Raw genomic sequence first — 19,647 nt, 5'->3', positions numbered from 1 at the left:
AAGTCAAAGTTTTCTCAAAGAACCTTCATGTCTGGTTGATAATGTAAATTATTACTTCTATTTGCCTAATGTACTTTCTCTACTCCTTCCCTTAGAATGAAAGTGTGAGATTCCTTCAGTCTTAGGTAACGATTACTATCCCACCCAAATGTTCTACTCTCCAATGCAAGACACTTCAAAAGGTACAGTGCTTACTCCAGGTACACAAAGATACACATTCTGACCTTGAAGGAGAGCTCATCTTCATTCTCCCCCTGGAAATCATACAAGGCTTTGGCCTTTCTCCCCTTCAGTGATATGGCAGACATACTTTTTGACTCAGCTGTAAAGACATGAAACATTCCAATGTATGGAAACACAGTGGACTAAAACACTAATGGAGCATTTCAAGAACCCCCCCCCCCCCCCCCCCCGTCATTCTCAGAATAGAACATCTTCAATTTATTTGAATTAACTTGCAAAAAAAGGAAGGATGTTCTCTTAGCAGAAAACAATTATGTAAAATATATTTAACAGACATAATCAGCCATTATTTAGTGAAGGCAGTTTTATATTTTTTCTTAACTCTAACAAAGTAGACTATGAATGAAGTGTGCATAACCTTATGGATCAACTCTTTCAAATAACTTAAACTGAACATGGCTGGGAAAAAGGAATATATATGAGGCCTCTGGTTCCCCTTGAAGAGTAAGGGCCATGTCTTGTAGCTGTCATACCTGGACAGGGCTGCACAAAAACTGCTGGGAAGATCCCCTCTCTGTCGTGCAGTCTGCCCCGATACCAGTCGGAGTCCAGACGCTCGAGGATCAGGATCCGGTCTCCCCTCTTGAAGGATAAGTCTTCACTGGTTTCTGCTGTAAAACTGTGGAGAGCTCTGCACCATTCTCCAGAAAGGCTGTTGTCCTGTTATGAAGCAAAAGGCTGGTAAGAAATGTGAGTTTATATTTCAAATCGAGTTCTACAAAGCTTAAAAAATGGTGAGGCTGGGCACCTGGCATTCCAGCTACTCAGGGGGTTGAGGCTGGAGGATTTCAAGTTCAAGGCCAGCGTCAGCAATTTAGCAAGAACCTGTCTCAAAATAAAAAAGGGCTTGGGGTGTAGCTCAGAGATAAAGCACCCCTAGGGTCAATCCTTGGTACAAAAAAAGAGAAAAAAGTGGCGGGGGTGGGGGGGAATAATAAAAACTAAGAGTCTTTATTTCAAAGCCTGAAGTCTTCTTAAATTACCCAATATTTTATGTTCCTATTAAGCTTCAGAAATAAAAGTTTCTGATAACTTTTTTTCTTAAATATAATTTTAAGGATTGGGATTGTGGCTCAGTGAGGCACTGGGTTCGATCCTCAGTGCCACATAAAAATAAATAAATAAATAAATAAATAAAGGTGTTGTGTTCATTTACAACTAAACACAAAAGCAAAAGCACACTGGCATGAAATTCACATAAAACAAGTAATCATTTTAAAAAATATATAATTTTAAGCTAGGCGCAATGGCACATGCCTGTAATCCTAGCAGCTTGGGAGGCTGAGATGCTTACCAACTCAGTAAGACCCTGTCTCTAAATAAAATACAAAATAGGCTGGGGATATGGCTCAGTGGTTGAGTGTCCCTGAGTTCAAAATTCCTGGTACCCCTCCGAAATTAAAAATATATACATAATTTTAAATAAAATACTATTTTATTGCTGCTTTATTATATTTTCTTGATTACTAGTAAGGTATCAGCCACTTACAACTTTTTAATGAATTTTCCAATTGTGTCTTTTTCCTCTTCTTCCTTTTTTTTTTTGTTTTTTTGGTACCAGAGATTGAATCCAGGGCCACTTACCTACTAAGCCACATCACCAACCTTTTTTTTTTATTTTTAATTTTTAGACAGGGCCTTACTAAGTATTACTGAGGCTGACTTAGAATCTGGGATCCTCCTGCCTCAGCTCCTGAGCCACTGGGGTTACAGGTGTGTCTGCCATCTCTGTTTTCTTCAAGAGACAGCGTGTGCTTCATTGCCCAGGTGGGGTGTCTGGCTATTCACAGTGCAACTCCAGTGCTTGAAGCTGGTAGGTCCCATGAGGCCACCGTATCAGTGCTCAGCTTAGTATGGACACCCGACAGGCAGAACACACTACGACCTTCAACTTGGGGCTCAAACAATCCTCCTGCCTCCACCACTGAGTTCCTGGGACGACAGGGAATACCACCAGTGGATGGCTTCTTTCCTCATTTTCTGTCAGGATCTATATGTCTTTGAATAAGCTCTATGTATAATATTACATTGAATTAATCGTTTTACTATTTAATTTATTACAAACATTTACTATATGAATTGAAAAATGATTTCATACTGTTTTCTCTTGGTAATTGTAATTTTAATATTCCTCCCAGGGTTTCAAGCTGGCTGTCCCAACAGTCCCCCACTCCAGCAGCCTACCTGAGAATGTGAGCCAGAATCTTCTTTTTTGGTCTTTGGTGGTATCTTTGTTCCTACATTAAAAACAAAAGGTCAAAATGTCAGATGAGAAGACCGCTGGTATTAGAGAAAAACGTTTAGGTGGGGATGGGAGGCGTAAGTCTGAAATTCCAGACCAGTGTCTTCATTTATTAGCTATGTCCCTTGATCTCTAATCCCCTCTCTGGGATTGTTTTATTACTCTAAAGTGAAGAAGGATATACATTAATTAAACTGTATAGCTCATGTGTTTAAGAAATCCTGGCCACTTTGTAAATGACACCATTGTTAATTAACCTAAAACAACAAAATCAGCTCAGAGATGATCACAAAATCAGCTCAGAGATGATCACAGTAATAGCTATCCCATATAAATTACCGCTTAAAATATTTCCCCTTCTACTTTAAAAATATGGCCATGTGGATTATACAACTTAAGTATTATTAAGTGTTATCATATTATTAGCTTATTTAAATTAGAATATGACGTAATTTTTAAAAAACCCATATTTTCTATACTCACTTAAAACATTTGCACCAGAGGTGGAATAATCCTCAACAAGTTCCACGAAGTTAAGGGGGAAGATCCCAGTTCTGTCTTGAAGCTCTCCTCTTGCCCATTCCTCATTCATGTACTCTTTAAGAATAATCATTTCTCCCTCTGAGAAACTTAACTCATCCTTCTGGTCTCCAATATATTCAAACCGAGCAACACATCTTGTATTTCTGAACAAAGAACACATCTGTGGGTTAAACTAGAGAATACTGATTTTTTTTTTGAGGAGGGGCGCTGGGGATTGAATCCAGAGGTGCTTTACCACTGAGCTACATACCCCGCCCTTTTTGTTTTTTATTTTATTTTATTTTTTATTTTTTTTTATTGTTGGTCGTTCAAAACATTTGCTTTTTATTTTAAGACAGGGTCTCACTAAGTTGCAAGGGCCTTGCTTAGTTGCTGAGGCTGGGAATGGAACTCAGGAGCATCCCAAGCCCCTGGGACTGCTGTTAATATAAACATATAAAAGATTTTAACTAGGTTTATTTTCAATTCTAGAATTGGGGCAACACTTCACTCCATAAAACAGTACTAACTTCTAAAATGCTTCAAAACCTTCACTCAGTCTCTCAATAGACATTTATTCTGTGTTTAATATGGAACAAGGTGTATTTTGGATAATTTTAACATTTTCCATGAAAAAGAGTAAGTGACACATCTAAAGGACAGCGTTTACTGTTTGGATGTGAGCTGATTCACTCAGAAAGCTCAAGGTCACAGAATACATGCAGAGGTACAGAGAAGCAGCTGAATGGTTGGTTCATGCTGCCATGTCTGTCTTTTGATCATTTTTACTTCATTACAGAAGCATTCTAGACTCCATATGTTTGTGGGCCACACCAATCCATGATCCCATCTGCAGCCTTTCAATCACAAGTGCATTGAGTTTAGGGGCCCTATCCCAAGAATCTCAGGGCAAAGACACCAAACTGCCTGAGCAAGAATCAGGGCAGCAGCAGTAGCATCAGATGGGCCAATCAGTCGATGAGTTGAATGTATAGATGAATGGCCTCACAAATTGGAAAGGTTGGAAGAAAACAGAAATTTGGTACTTCAAAACATGTAATCTACCAACTCTGTTCCTTTATGAAATGATTGTTATATCTCCTTTAAAAAAGGCTTTGTTTATGAGACTTGGAACAATCCTTAAGTGGTGTGCAATTTTGACCAAAAAGAACATAAAAGGAGAGCCAACTTGTGTCTCTAGAAGGTCTGATTTAATATCAAACCTTTGATTTGAAACTTCAGGAAGGAAGTTATCTATAGCAAGGTGTTTGAAGAGAACAGGCGGGTCCTGGATCCACTCAAGTTCTGGTTGAAGTCAGGTCAGTGGATCCACGGCTGTTCAAGCCTACTTTAAATTCAAACTGTTGATATGGTCCGTGCTGCTCAAAAACAGGAGAAAGGTGGAACCTGAAACTGAATTCACTGCTGTGGCAACGGAAGTTTTCTTATTTGTGATAACCTTTGCATTTATTTTCTCAAGTCCCCTGGGAGCATCTCCTTATGTCTGAACTATTCATCGACAGGTTTACAGTCACCGCCAGGTAGTGAATTCTATTAATTTGCTCATTTTACTAGAATATAAAGTTGCATTTTGGCAGGGTTTTAAATCACCAAGGAGTTACAATGATGCATAAAAGGGTTTATAAATTCAAGCAAAGGTCTTTAGATATACAGAAAGATCCCTTCAACTTAACTCTTCCTTTACTTTCTTCTAGTCCTTTTTGAAAGCAAAATAATACAACATTTCTAGCAGGGATTTGTTGCTGTTGTTGTTGTTTTGTGGTCCTAGCCACAAAACCCAGGGCCTGGTTTGTACACACTAGGCAAATGCTCTACCACTGAGGCTACACCCTCAGCCCCATCTAGTGGTTTTTGTATGACCCACATTTCTGTAAGATTCGAACGTTTTCCCTGTCAAAGCAGTTGAATCTTACACTAGAAGGCCAACAAACCATCTCTGCCCAGGCCAAAGCCAGACCTTAGAGGCAGCAGGCTTGGCCCCCCCAGCAGCTCTCTGCAAGCACTGGATGGACAGCTACTATCAACACACAGCATTTTCAGCAAAACCTGAACCCACTTTGGCTTTTTTAAAAAGCAAAGCTTTTCTCATAATTAAAAACAAAAGAAAACATGAGAATCTGAATATTACACACTGGAAGTGTTTAAGCTTGGTAATTCTTTATGATATAAATTCTTACTTCCTCTATATTTCATGCAAAGGAACATAGAACTTACTTAACACAATGAGATGAAACTGATTCTCTTTTCCCATTTTCTCCTTCTGGAATATCAACCTAATAAAGACAAAATCATGGTAACAATTGTATTTTTTTCCCCCAAACTTCAATAAAATATATATCTATGTATATTTTGTTTATTTTCACTTATATTGAGGATTGAACTCAGGAGTGCTCTACCTCTGTGCTACATCCCCAGTCTTTTTTTTTTTTTTTTTTTTTAATCTTGAGACAGGTCTCTCTGAGTTGTCCAGGCTATCCTTGAACTTGCCATCTTCCTGCCTCAGCCTCCAGAGAGGCTGGGGTTATAGGCATGCGCCATTCACACCAGGCTGGACTTTAGTAGGATAAATTTCAGGCCAAGAAGTTAGAAAATGCATGACTGAAATCAACTAGTTTAACTAGGTGTTAAACTTGTTATACCACAGGTGCTAAACAGTAAAAAATCCAGCATGTGGATTTTGGGAAAAATGTACAGCTCGTGAAGTAGCCCTCCTTGAGTAGGCGATCAACCCTTCTCTTATTTGCTGGGATAAGCACATTCATATTCTACTTCTGACTGAGTTTTCTCTAAGTTTTCTGGTTCTCCAAGATGAAAACTTCAGCTGAGAAGGATTTAAGAAAGGAATCAGCCATTAAGGCATAAATGCTGTCGCACATGGGCACTACCACACCTGTTCACATTGACAGCAGGATTCTGCATTACTCATCAAACCCCCAAACAAAACAATTTGACCAAACTTGTGGATCATCTTCATATCCATAACTGTGGAACATCTTTTTTCCCCTTCAATGTGAATAGGGAAAGAAGAAAGGTATTCTCCTAAGTGAGCACGTACTAACTGGCAGGCACTTTATATATAATCTACAAGGCTCAAAGGAGCTGGGCTGTAATAAAATTGTTGGCCATATGTACGCAGTCTGAAACTACTTAAGGCTATGAGGTTTATATTAAATAAATCAGTGCCCTTCTTGATGAATTCTACCAAGTTCGAAGTTTTAAAACAATTTTTTAAACTTGTGGGCTTAGAAATAACATTTATACCAATAATGTGGCAGGCTTGCTGTGATTGATTTCAGTGTGGTAATTGTGCTTTTTAAAGTACTGCTCCATTGGGCAGAAGAAAAATGAGGAAGAGTGCTAAAACCAACATTATTCTTAATATTAATTTAGAGAATGTGGCTTGAATTTCTCCAAAGAATCAGGCCATATATACACTGGACAATTTTAAGAATGGCATTTTGTAATCCAAGAGACACACTCATTTCTACTTGAAAAATACACATTTTCTGTTATACTTGCTTCAGATGTAATGGAAAATTGCTCTCTCCCCCCCAATACGCTGTGGAAGCGAAACTATTTTTTTGGGGGGTGAAGGATACCAGGGATTGAACTCAGGGGCACTAGACCACTAAGCTACATCCCCAGTACCCCCCTTTTTGTATTTGGAGACAGGGTCTCACTGAGTTGTTTAGAGCCTCACTGTTGCTGAGGCTGGTTTTGAACTCATGATCCTCCTGCCTCTGCCTCCTGAACTGCTGAGATGACAGGCATGCGCCGCTGCACCTGGCTGAAGCTGAATTATTTAAGCTAGAGTTATTGATATTTCATAGTATTTATCAATAAGTCACATGGGGCTGAGTCATAATCTTCCTATGGATACAAATGTTCAATGGGCAGTCTTTTTTTTTTTTTTTTTTTGTGGTGCTGGGGATTAAACCTATGGCCTTATGAAGGCGAGACAAGCACTCTACCACCTGAACTATGTCCCCAGCCCTCAATGGGCAATCTTGTTTTATCCTCATGTTGCACAGTCATCTGGTCTTAGCACCTGAAGCTCCAACACACAGGTAGGCACTCCAAGTTAGGCTGTGAGGGCTTATGCAATACTGATGCTTTAATATAATTTTTCCTAATCAAATTTGAAATTATTATGTGAAAAACCATTAATGAACCATTAGGTCCAATAACTAGATTAGTATTACCCCAGTTTTTTTTTGAAAGATGGAGATAAATAGGAAAAGAAAAGAAAGAAGCCAAAAATAAAATGTACTCCAAAGAAAATGAGAAGTGGTACCATAACCTTGCAAACATTTCTTTCAGGACAATCTGGTACCATTTAATTCATGTTCACTAAAAGTCTCAAAGAATTAACATACCCTGAAGTGTTTAACAACCCAGGAATAGGTGGTTCACCAAGTGGCCTGTGTGGCATTCACTTTTGGATTCAGATGGCATTCATCATCAAAGAATAAGGATCACTCATTACTGAAACAACTCTTGACTTTTGAACTTCCCAAATGACAAATTAATCAATGGAAGGGAGAACTAGAACTCAAGAATCTAGGCTTCTGGTCGCTTTTCAGCAATCTGCAAGTCACACAGAACCCACTGAATATAGGACCAATTAAAATGAGCACATGCCACTTACGATTACTTTGACATAGTTGGCAGGAAACACGCCAGTCTGGCTTCTGCATTTCCCTCTGTACCAATCTGTGTCTATTTTTTCAAGAAGATAAACAATTTCTCCAGATGTGAGATTCAAATCGTCATCTTGCTCTGTAACAGCAGATCACAGTTACGTATGATAAATTATCCTGATTGCATATTTCATTAAAGTCAAGAACAAAGAGGCATTTAGCTCTGCTCATGGAGGCCCTACGTTCTGATGACAGAACACACTAACCAAACTTACTGAAAATATATACTTTGAAAATTTTCATGATATAAGCTCCTCCTAACATCAAATTAGACATATCTACTATGCAACGATTGATGGGAAATGGTGATAAAAAACCAAACAACCATTGTGCTGGCCAGTGATTCCTACTGTGCCAATAAAAACCTCTTGCTGAATGCACACTGAACAATGGAAGGGTTTTATAGACATGGTATAATATTATCATTATTCTCAATCATGCTTAAAAAATCACTTTAGCCTCAAATATTAACTAAGGGAGTCCTATAGCTCTAAGTAAATTTTCCCTCACTGACATAAAAATCAGTCTACCAAATGGATTAAAAAGATGTCGTAAATAAATCAAGTATTTATTTTCTTTTTAGCCTTGGATATGAAGGGTATTTTAAAAATTACAAAAAATTAACTTTTGTGTGCATGTGTATGGTACTAGAGATTGAACACTGGGGGCTCAAGCACAGAGCTACATCCTCAGTCCCACCTCCACTTTTCTAAAATTTTGAGACGGGTTCTTGGTAAGTTGTTGAGGCTGGCCTCAAACTTGTGATCTTCCTGCCTCGGCCTTCTGAGTTGCTGGGATGACACCATATCTGCCCCAAAATTTAATAGTTTGATCTCACAGTTCAGTAGTAGGTGAGACAACTCTTATGACTAAAGAACTTCATTTATTAAATTATAATTAACTACATTACAATTGTTAATTAGTATCCACTACAAGTTTGTAACTGCCAGACACTTTGCTTTGTTTATTTACATGAGAAACTCCCTCTCAGAGAGTATCAAAGGCAAGGTATGCAACTAAGCTTTCTTTTTTTTTTCTTTTTTTGATACCAGGCACTGAACCCAGGGGGGCTTAACCACTGAGCCACATCCCCAGCCCTTTTTATTTTTTATTTAGAGACAGGGCCTTACTAATTTGCTTAGCGCCTCGCTACAATGCTGAGGCTGGCTTTGAACTCATGATCCTCCTCCCTCAGCCTCCCAAGCCCCTGGGATTATAGGTGTGCACCACCACACCAAGATTACAACGAGGCTTTCTGGAATGGCTGGGTACAGTTGGCCCTTCCTCAGGTGATGGGTTAGATGATATCTCTAGTCAAGGATTCTACAGGCAGAAAATAAAGAAGGATGTCTTGAGAGGTTCGTTAACCCAGGGATGATGACTCACTCCTGGATCCTGTCCTAACAATCTATTATTTATATCCTTACCTGCTGCAAAATCATGAAGAACGACAGCGTGAGGAGCACTACTGTCCACAGGTTTCTGAGCAGGACTTGGATCCTAGGGGGAGAAACAGGGCTGTGAATGAAGTGTGCAAGATGGATGCTAGATTTTCTTTTTGGTACTGAGGATTGAACCCTGGGGCACTTTACCACTGAGCTACATTTCCTGTCCTTTTTTATTGAATTAAAAAAGATTTTTTTTTTTGTAGTTGTAGATGGACAGAATGCCTTTATTTTATTTGTTAATTTTTATGTGGTGCCAAGGATCAAACCCAGTGCCTCACACATGCTAGGCAAGCACTTTGCCACTGAGCTATAGCCCCAGCCCTCCTTTTTAAAAAAATTTGAGGCAGAGTTTTGCTAAGTTGCCTAGGGCCTCACTAAATTTTGAGGGCTGGCCACGAACTTGCAATCCTCCTGCCTCAGCCTCCCAAATTGCTGGGATTACAGGTGTGTGCCACTGCACCCAGCTAGATGCTAGATTTATTATTCACTCTGAAGCCAATTTTTTTTTTCTCATTAGAGCCAGCTTGCCACAATTACATTATGAGCACAAAATGAAAACCACACAGGTGAAGTAAACAAGGGAACCATTATCAAGCTGAAAAAGAATGTATCCTTGCCGAGGGGGGACAGAAATAACTCTCAATTATAATATTCCCTGCATATTTTTCTTCTTTTTTTCAACCAAGAAAATAAAAAAAGGAAGAGTACTCATTAAAAAAAAAAAAAAAGCAATATAATTTATTCTCCCCCAAAGCAGTGGTTTGTGACCTCTTCCCCTTTGAAGGGTAGGTAGTTTTCCCCTTAAACTGTGATCAAGACTAATCCTTAAGAACAGAGCCTTAGAAGTTGTGTCTTTATTAGGATGGGAAAAGAAGAAAGTTCTGCAGTTTATGTTCTTGCCTTTTGTAATGAAGGCAGCTAATGACTTCCCACAGAAGTATAATTCACAAAAGGTAAAATCCATTTCATTTATTACCACTTAATTGAATGTCTTCTCTAATTTGAAAGCAATTCTACCTCCCATGCCTGGCCTGGATTTTCTATTTAATCTGAATCGTTTATTCAACAGTAATTCTAAATAAATTAGCAAAGAGAATGAATGCCATATTCCCCACCAAACTAGCCAATGGTCTTGATTGGCTGGGGGAGAAGGTAGGGTTGAAGAGGGACCTTCTTAATGACAAACCGTTGTTATTCTCACGTTCTTTAAGAGACAGGGCTTATCCACATCATCACCTTCACCATCAAACCTGATGGAGGGATGCTATTTGGAGTGCTGTAACTCAAAGCTCTTCAGTGCTGGTAATTTATTACCCATGCATATGTGATTTTTGTTTTGTACTGATTTATATCTATGGAGAAAGAATGGCTACTCAATAGATAATATCAGGGAAGATGGCTATCCATTTGGAAAAAATAAAGCCAGAGATCAACCTCACACCTAACACAAACCTAAGCCTCCAAATGGACCAGTGATCTAAAGGTAACCAAGCCTGGGAGGGCGGGGAAGGTCACTTGTGCCTCCTGATTACGGTTCCCCTTCTCTGCCTTCAGTGTAGGGAGATCCCTGGCAATGATGCCCATCAACCTGGCCTGTCAGGTGAAGGGCAAATGGAACAGGCTGGAGAGAGTTGTCCACAAGAGGCCGGTACAACACAGACCCGCGTCAGGGTGGGTATGTGGTAGATAAATCTAATATATTTCAAAGGGCATTCTATAGCAGGGCTGATACAAATGGTATGATAACAATAAGAAAGCTAATATTTATTGTTCATCTGCTGTGTGCTACTTATTGTGTGTAACACCTCTAGACATTAGTTCATTTAATTTGATAAACACCTTTGAGACATAACTCATATACAATAGACCACCCTGTGTAGCATGTGTGCGGTTTTAGTTTATTCACAGAATTGCACAACCCCTACCTCAGTCCAAGGTAACCACGAACACCTACCTTTCTATCTCCATGGACTTACTTTTACCTTATATGGAATCATATAATATGTCAGTTCTAAAATCAACTCCACGAGGTGTTGTCATGTTTATTTCACACATTAAAAAACAAAATGTAGACGTTTAAGTGAACACCTGTGTTGCAGGGAGCAGGGAACTGAAGCCTCACTTCCTGTAACTGGGTGTGAGTTCAACCATGAACCTGTCAATGACCTCCCAGATTTTCCAGGATCCATCGGATTCAACTATAACTGGTAATGGCCAATATTCTCTTTTTACCAAATTAGGGAAAAGTAAAACACTTCTTAGAGATATTTACCTCAAAACCAGATTTTCAAACAGTAAGGTTTCTTTTGTTGTTGTTGTTTTTGTTTATTTATTCACAGGTGCCCACACAAAGCAGGAAGCACTGTTGTATATTTATTTGTGGTGCCAGGGATTGAACCAAGGGCTTCATAAATGCCAGGCAGACGCTCCATCCCTGAGCCACATCCCCAGGTAAGTTTTGCTTTTCTCAGAAACTTAATGATAACCATGAACCCAAAAGCCTAATGGAGGACTCATTTCATTATCGTTATTGGTAACTGCACTGATTTTACCACTGACACCATCACCTACAGTGATAATGAAATGGCCACCTGAGGCCACCTCTGCAAGCCTGTAGCACAAGATGAGAAGGTGATGTTTAAAGTGGAAACACTTTGGACATTATAAAAGAATAACACCTCATTTTTTAGCTTTCGTTTTTTTAAGGATAGCTTTGGGGCACGTACCTCATGGTTACCATCAGTGTGTTCTGAAAGAGGAAGGACGCGAGGACACTTGGATAACGCTGTACCAATACAGACAGAATAAGTAACACAACTTTTCTTATGTGAACTGAACTTAGAACTTTTCACAACCAGCTGCAACTGGCTGACCATGTATTTTTCTCTGCTCCACAAAATACAAATTCTTAGTTTCTTAAGCAAATCTTAAAAGATAAACTGCCTTCTAAGAAGAATTGAATGAGATTATAAAAATGAAAATAAAAGGTAAAACAAAATACTTGGGTTGAATGACTAGTGGGAATTATTTTTCATATATTTGACATTAACTAACAGTGAAAACTGGACGCTCTTTAAAAAATATCCCTCTAGGGCTGGGGATGTGGCTCAAGTGGTAGTGTGCTTGCCTAGCATGCATGAGGCATTGGGTTTGATTCTTAGCACTACATAAATGTAAAATAAAGATATTGTATCCACCTAAAACTAAAAAAAAAAAAATACACCTCTATGAATTGTTTGACAGCATGTTTCTTGCTAAACAAATGACCTTTAACAATCTTTGTACCTTCCCAGGCTCCAAATATTTTATATATATATATATATATATATATATATATATATATATATATATATATATATATATATATTTGTCGGCGGACCTTTGTTTTATTTATTTATTTATAGGTGGTGCTAAGGATCAAACCCAGTACCTCACCCATGCTAGTTAAGTACTATCACTGAGCTACAGCCCCAGCCCAGGCTCCACAAATTTGTTAGGCCTAAAATGTGACTCAAGGTTGTTGGGATACAAAATGACGATTGCACTAAGCTTACATCTTAAAGGAAGTGTGTGTGTGTGTGTGTGTGTTTATTTTTTTAATGTCACACTTAACATTTATAGGACCCCCTTTAAAATCATTACCCATTCTGCTGGAAAATGGATCTCTGGCACTTTAGCAAACATGTTTATATTATTTAAAAAACATACACGGCTCCCACAGTTGGGAGTTCACAAGTGAGTGCTCCAGCTTTCACAAGTAAGGTCACAGGTGATCCTGCACCGTGGAAGGTGGCAAAATACCCCAGTCAGTATGTGCAGCAGAGTGATTAGGATGGCAGAGGCCGGCCTCAAGTCATTCATTCTAAAAATGGAACAGAATGCTACTGTAATTTTCACTCTGGTTAAGATAACTTTCCTAATAAAAAACTTGGGGCTGCGATATAATTAATAGTTCTATGAAATGTGCCGCCATGTGTGATATGAAGGCTGGACAACATTAATTCCTTCCGTTGGGTCTGCTCATCTGATGGTCCTCTCATCAAGAGGAGTGATAATCTTCATCTGGGACACGTGAACTCTGCCTGTCCTTTTGGCCTGCCTTCTGGCATTCCAGGTAATTATTTTCTGCCTGCTTCAGCATCACTAGTACGTCCCCACGCTGGAAGGTACAATACCACTCTCTGAAGCAATTATTAATAAAACATTATTACTTTTCCACATTTTAATCTTTGGAGCCTAAAGCATTTAATAATGTGTAACAGCAGTAACAGAGGCCGGCGATTTTCCACACCCGTCAGTAAAGAAAGAGCTCCACTTTACCTTCCGAGAGAGTTCTCCAGGGTTCTGTGGGACAATGTCTTCATTGGCAATTCCATGAGGCACAGACAGCTTAAATGAAAACCAACACAAGAGTCATTCACAATCAAGGAGCCTCCTCACGAGCAGCTGCTGATGGTTGAGGGACTCGGAGTGTGCGCCTCAGCTCTCCTGATCAGCCTAACTCACACCTGGATGGAGGGGGGCCGGCGCTTCTCCTGGACTTTCAAGTTCATGGGAGGTGAGGTGGAGCCCAGGGGACCACCAGGGCTGCATGTGGCCTAAAGTTCCCTTAATAACCAACAACTAAGAAGTCCCTTTCTACAGGGAAGGTCCACCAAGTCCCCTGGGGGCTGAAGGATGAGTCTCCGGCACCTGACCTTGCCCATCTTTAATTCGGAGTTCTCAAAATGGCTGCCTGGGCCCTTGGGCAAAGATAGGGAAGTGTGAGGGTGTGGCCCCGTAAGGCTGGGTGGAGCAGCATGACTTCCAGACATCTCCTTGTGTCCCAGGATTCCCTGCTACCAATTTAATGGTAGGGTAGCTATGGAAAAAAATGAGGGAAAATTTAAGGGATTATTTCCTTAGGAGACACACCATTCTCATCACACCATCATGTTAAATGTATTAATTTCTTTTGAGTTCTTTAAATACTTTATTGGTATGCAGTTATACTGAGTAAGGAATCCAAACACAGAGTGTCCAAAGCAAAAAGCAAGTAGAGTCTTTACAATTGGTAACACTGTGTTCATAATATGGCCTAATGGTTAGGAGCAGGGGGTCAGAGCTAGTTATCTACGTTCAAATCTTGGTTCCATCACTGGCTGGCTTCTTTCTCATCTTATTGTCCTCATTTGTACAACGAGGAATTTTAATTTTATCAACTCACAAGGTTGATGTGAAGAATAAATGAGCACTTTACCTATATAAAACCTTCGAACAGTGCCTGGCTCATAATCAGTCCTCAATACACATGGGCTACTGGTTGTTTTTGGTTTTTTTTGTTGTTGTTGTAGTTGTTGACACTTTGGATATAACACCAGGGGTGATTTACCACTGAGCCACATCCCTTGCTCTTTTGTTTTGTTTTATAGTTTGAGACAGGGTTTCACTAAGCTGCTGAGGCTGGCCTTGTATTTGCAATCCTCCTGCCTCAGCCTCCTGAGCTGAGTTGCGAGGATTACAGATGTGTGCCCCTGGCTCAGCTAATGTTTTTATTATCAACAACCTATCCCCCCAAATACCTTTGAGTTTTTTTTTTTTTAATATTTATTTTTTAGTTGTAGTTGGGCACAATATTTTATTTTATTTATTTATTTTATGTGGTGCTGAGGATCGAACCCAGGGCCTTGCACACACTAGGCACACACTCTACTCCTGAGCCACAATCCCAGTCCATGGGGTTTTGTTTTTGGGTTTCTTTTTGGTGGTCTCAGGGATCAAACCCAGGGCCTCACACATGCTAGGCAGGTTCCCTACATCTCTGGTACCACCTGTGAGTTTTGGCAATTAAAGTTTCATTGATTCAAATGAATATGAATATATATGAATAGACTATCTCCTCATCTGTCTATTCCTTTTTCAAAGGAGGATTAAAAAACAAATTAGGGCCGGGATTGTGGCTAAACAGTAGAGCACTTGCCTAGCATGGGCGTGACCCGGGTTCACTTCTCAGCACCACATAAAAATAAAGGCATTGTGTTGTGTCCATCTACCAAAAAAAAAAAAAAAAAAAAAAAAAATCTCTCTCTCTCTTAAAAAAAAAAAAAAATTTAACAAAACCCCGAATGACTTAAAGTAAAAGAAAATTCCTGACTTAATGATGGAAACATGGAACAAGACAAAATAATTAACTACTGTTCCTGTTAGGAGCTACTCTATCATTAATTGTTCAAAAAGAACAAACAGTCCTGATTTCCTCATCATTTTAATATTTTATTTTATTTTTTTTTTTCAAAGAGAGAGTGAGAGAGATTTTTTAATATTTATTTATTTATTTATTTATTTAGTTCTCGTTGGACACAACATCTTTGTTGGTATGTGGTGCTGAGGATCGAACCCGGGCCGCACGCATGCCAGGCGAGCGTGCTACCGCTTGAGCCACATCCCCAGCCCTCATTTTAATATTTTAAAGATTTTATCAGGTTAATCTGACCAAAGGAGAGACCACATCAACGCTATTTTCCATCTGTGAGAAATGGAAGCAGAAGTCACTTGAGAAAAACGTTAGTATCTTATCTATTGATAAAAACTGCTAACAAGTAGCTATTAAAGGTTCCAGTATAATTAGGCTTTAAAAAATGAAAAAAAAAGTGGGAAATCCACCCACCTTAATAAAAACTTCACTTCAACTTCATTTTAAAATGTACTCAGGGGGCTGGACACAGTGGTGTACACCTGTAATCCCAGTGGCTCAGGAGGCCGAGGCAGGAGAATCTCAAAAGCCAGCCTCAGCAAAAGCAAGGCAACTTAGTGAGGCCTTGTCTCTAAATAAAATACAAGACAGGGCTGGGGATGTGGTTCAGTGGTCAAGTTCCCCTGAGTTCAATCTCCAGTACCCACCACCTCCCACCCCCCAAATTTACTCAGTGGGCAAAGTTGCTTAAGATGTAAACTCTATCAAGATATAACTCTCTGTCAGTCACTCCTATTAGCATAACCTACAGGGTCAGGTTTTTAATTTCACTTGGTTAACACCTTATAACCCCTGTGTGGCCCGCTTCCTCTTCCCCTGTGTTTCTCCTTCTAATGAAACCCTGCTTTCAAAGCCTAGGTGGTATTCTGGTCAACTTATCTAAAGCACTCTTAGGGTCAAGGGACAATTTCCTATTTGTTTCACCATCTTTTTCTAGGGAATAATGGATTTTAAAATATATTATAGAACACACCTCTTGACCACAAACATTTTTAAAAGCCCAACTTACCATGTATTTTCTGTACAGAGGATGTCCTGGTTTGGGACGAGGGGGTAGCACCGGATCTTGACTTTTAAAGATATGACTCTTGGCTTTTGAGAGCCCAGATGCCAAGGGACTTTGTTTTTTCTGAAGATCCATGTCAGAAGAGGACCGACTAAAAGGCAGTTTCTTATTTGATGTTCGGGTTGCAGGAAGTTTTGGGGGAGGTGGCCTCTCGGGGGCTCCTTTGGGAGGAGGCCGTCTAGCTGGAGTAGGTTTTCCATTAACGGGTCTGAAAGTCAATGGGAAGTCGTGATCAGTATTAGGTTCCACTCTGTCCTTTCCTACAGGTGTACACACACACACACACACACAGCTTTCTGCAAGTGGAGTGCAATTTACTGAAACCTGCAGGGTATGCTATTTTTGAGCAAATGACTGCTGCATTAAACATTATATTATTAGAGGAAATGCCATGATGTTCCAGCTTCCTGTTATCTTGCACCAGAGATTCATTAGTTCAAGACAAACAAGCATTTACTATCACGAGCTCTCTGAGGCCCTGACTGCTCTTAAACACACCCTGACTATTTCAGGAAGCTAAGCACTTTTCCACCGAAGTCTGAGATGAAAAGCTTATAATAAGATATCAGGTATATGTGCTGGGGGCTTGCATGTGATTAGAAGAGGAACATCAAAACCCCTGATGTTCATATGGTAGGAGTTACTATTAAGACTAACTTAGATTAACATAAAGAAAACTCATTTTGAAAATGGGAGAGGACAACTCTTATGTTGAAAGCTTTTTCTTAAAAACTATGATAGAAATAAATTTCAACATGGCAGTGTCTTCTGGTAGCATTATAGCCTTTTGTTCAGACAGCTCTGGAGCTCAGAAAGCAGGTCACCTCTGCATTCACAAAGCCTGTGTCCCTTTACAGATGCCCTGAACCAGGCCTGTCTCTCTTAACTGGGAGGGTGTGTGTGTGTGAGCGTGTGTGTGTGTGAGTGTGTGTGTGAGCGTGTGTGTGTGAGTGTGTGTGTGTGTGTGTTCCAGAAGTGGGGTTGTTGTAGGTTTGGGAAGGAGCCTTGTTCATTTGTTTGAGGAAAAGTAAAAGAAATCCACATTTGTGCTCTGCAAAATTTTGGACTATGTTAAAAGAAAAAGGAGCGGAGATTCCTCTAACCTGCTGTCAGAAGCAGACTGTAGGCTGGTAGCCGGGGTGAATTTGTGGGTTTATTTTATCTCTAAACAAAGATCTGAGACCAACAATACTTGGTCTGGATGATGCAAAAAGATCGTCAGGTCTCTGAGTCATTCATTTTATTTTACTTTATTTTTTGGTACCAACCACATCTCCAGTCCCCCTTTTTAAAAAATGTTTTATCTTGAGACAGGATCTCACTAAGTTGCTGAGGCTGACTTTGAACTTGCAATCCTCCTGCCTCAGCCTCCTGAGCTGCTGGGATTACAGGTGCACACCACAGTGCCCGGCTCATTCATTTTTCTCTAACTTTTCCCACACTTCCTTACCTTGGTGGCAACCTTGGGGGTCCTCGCACAAAACCTCCGGTCTCACCAGCTTGGTTGGATTCCTACAAGGATCAGAGGAGAATTTTTAGCCAACATTAACCTAAAACAAGAACTTGTCAAGAGGAACTTTAGAGAATTTAGCTGGGACTGAAAGTGTAAATGTAGCTCAGTTATTGAAAATAGCAGAAAAGAATTTTTGATCTTAAATAATATTAACTCACTCTTTACTCCACACTATTCATGTCCTAATACAAGTGAAAACACCCAGCAGAGGAAACCAAGGCATCTCCTGTTGTGGACCAGAACCAGACAACAGCACTACAGGGCCACGCACCGGATGATTCATGAGATATTAGGGGATGACATTTACATCATGGTGGGTCACACAGTAACAAAGTAAGCAGGCACCATAGGAAGTAAACAAACACATGACCCTGTTAATCCCAATTACACAGAGGAAACACTGCTCCTGAGTCTAAACACCTACTAATTGAAGTGGTTATTAGTTGTTTTATAGGCAGATCCTATCTCATCACTGGATGGTTTCGACATTTTGCAAAACTGAAGAGGCGAGAATTAAAAGCAGCCCGAGAGATGGCCCAAAGGGCACTTGTACCACCATGCCACCGTAGATGGATGGGCTAAGAGTTTTATAGGGAAGAGTAAAGGGGAACAATGTGAAAAATTAAAGATGGATGTAACCTAACCGTAGATGAGAGAAACTGGAAACGCAGAGAGATTAACAGGAAGCCTTTCCCAGGGGAAGGGACTCAAGCTGCTGCTTAAACAGGTCTTCTGAACAGGACATAGCCCAAGCATTGGAGAATGAGCACAACTCCCAGAAATATCTTCAGATCTCCTGTTGAGTGACAAGCTAAAAGATCTCAAAGCCAAACTCAAAAAACAAAACAAAACCAAACCAAAAAAACCCTCTCACTAAATTCTTCTAATTAATTGTCTCCTTTTAAAAATCAGAACTGGAAAATTTCCAGGTAAAACCTACTTTTCCTCTCCCATTTTCTAAGACTCCAACACAATACACAAGAAATATTCTAAGACATCATAGGGAAAAACTGTTAGTCCTTTAAAATTATACTTTCTTTTTTTCTTTTTTTTTTTTTTTGTAAAGGGGTTTAATTATAGCTTGGGAATCTCTGGGCTAATTCAGACTGTTTTCTTCCTTCATATCCTATAAATGAGTTAAAACTCACTTTCATGATTTTAAATTCACATGGAATATAACTTTCCCTTAAAAATCACATGATTAGGGACTGGAGTTGTGGCTCAGTGGTAGAGTGCTTGCCTAGCATGCATGAGGCACTGGGTTCGATCCTTAGCACCACATAAAAATAAAATAAATAAATCTAACTAAATATATATTTATGTTTATATCTATATATACATACATATGTATGTATATATATAAATTAAAGCAAAAAACCTCAAACAGATAGGGAGAAACTTTTATTACTTTTTTTTTTAACATTATAGTTGTATACCTTAACAATTAAGGAGAAATCTTAAAAGAATATCAATGTATGAACTTGACAGGGAAAGGTAAGGATGATGTATTGTAATAAATACACAGCATATGGTCCTAAATTGGTATCAAATATTACCTGCAGTTTCCCCTGGGTGGTGGTTCTGTTTTGTTTTCTTTTGCTCTTTTGTGATTCTAGGGATTGAACCCAGGTCCTTGAGCAAGCAAATGTTCTACCACTGA

At 39.5% G+C, this 19,647-nt stretch overlaps 1 protein-coding gene across 3 annotated transcripts in view; it reads right to left on the bottom strand.

Moving 5' to 3' along the window:
- SH3D19 (SH3 domain containing 19) overlaps positions 1-19,647 on the bottom strand; it is a 187,731-nt gene that overhangs the window by 9,419 nt on the left and 158,665 nt on the right. For 2 of the 3 annotated variants that reach the window (XM_081304755.1, XM_081304756.1), the window contains exons 10-19: positions 17,925-17,986; positions 16,418-16,682; positions 13,497-13,565; positions 9,156-9,228; positions 7,677-7,807; positions 5,243-5,301; positions 2,969-3,171; positions 2,428-2,480; positions 717-903; positions 225-322 (exon numbers count right to left, since the gene is read on the bottom strand). In XM_081304755.1, coding sequence (XP_081160881.1) covers positions 225-322; positions 717-903; positions 2,428-2,480; positions 2,969-3,171; positions 5,243-5,301; positions 7,677-7,807; positions 9,156-9,228; positions 13,497-13,565; positions 16,418-16,682; positions 17,925-17,986 — 1,200 coding nt within the window. The remainder of the gene's footprint in view (positions 1-224; positions 323-716; positions 904-2,427; positions 2,481-2,968; positions 3,172-5,242; positions 5,302-7,676; positions 7,808-9,155; positions 9,229-13,496; positions 13,566-16,417; positions 16,683-17,924; positions 17,987-19,647) is intronic. The other variant, XM_081304757.1, reaches the window with a different exon arrangement.

This window comes from Spermophilus citellus (genome assembly GCF_964194105.1).
Source record: "Spermophilus citellus genome assembly, chromosome: 8".
Lineage (NCBI taxonomy): Eukaryota > Metazoa > Chordata > Mammalia > Rodentia > Sciuridae > Spermophilus > Spermophilus citellus.
The sequence above is the reverse complement of the archived record's forward strand: the minus strand, read 5'-3'. Positions and strand labels throughout refer to the sequence as shown.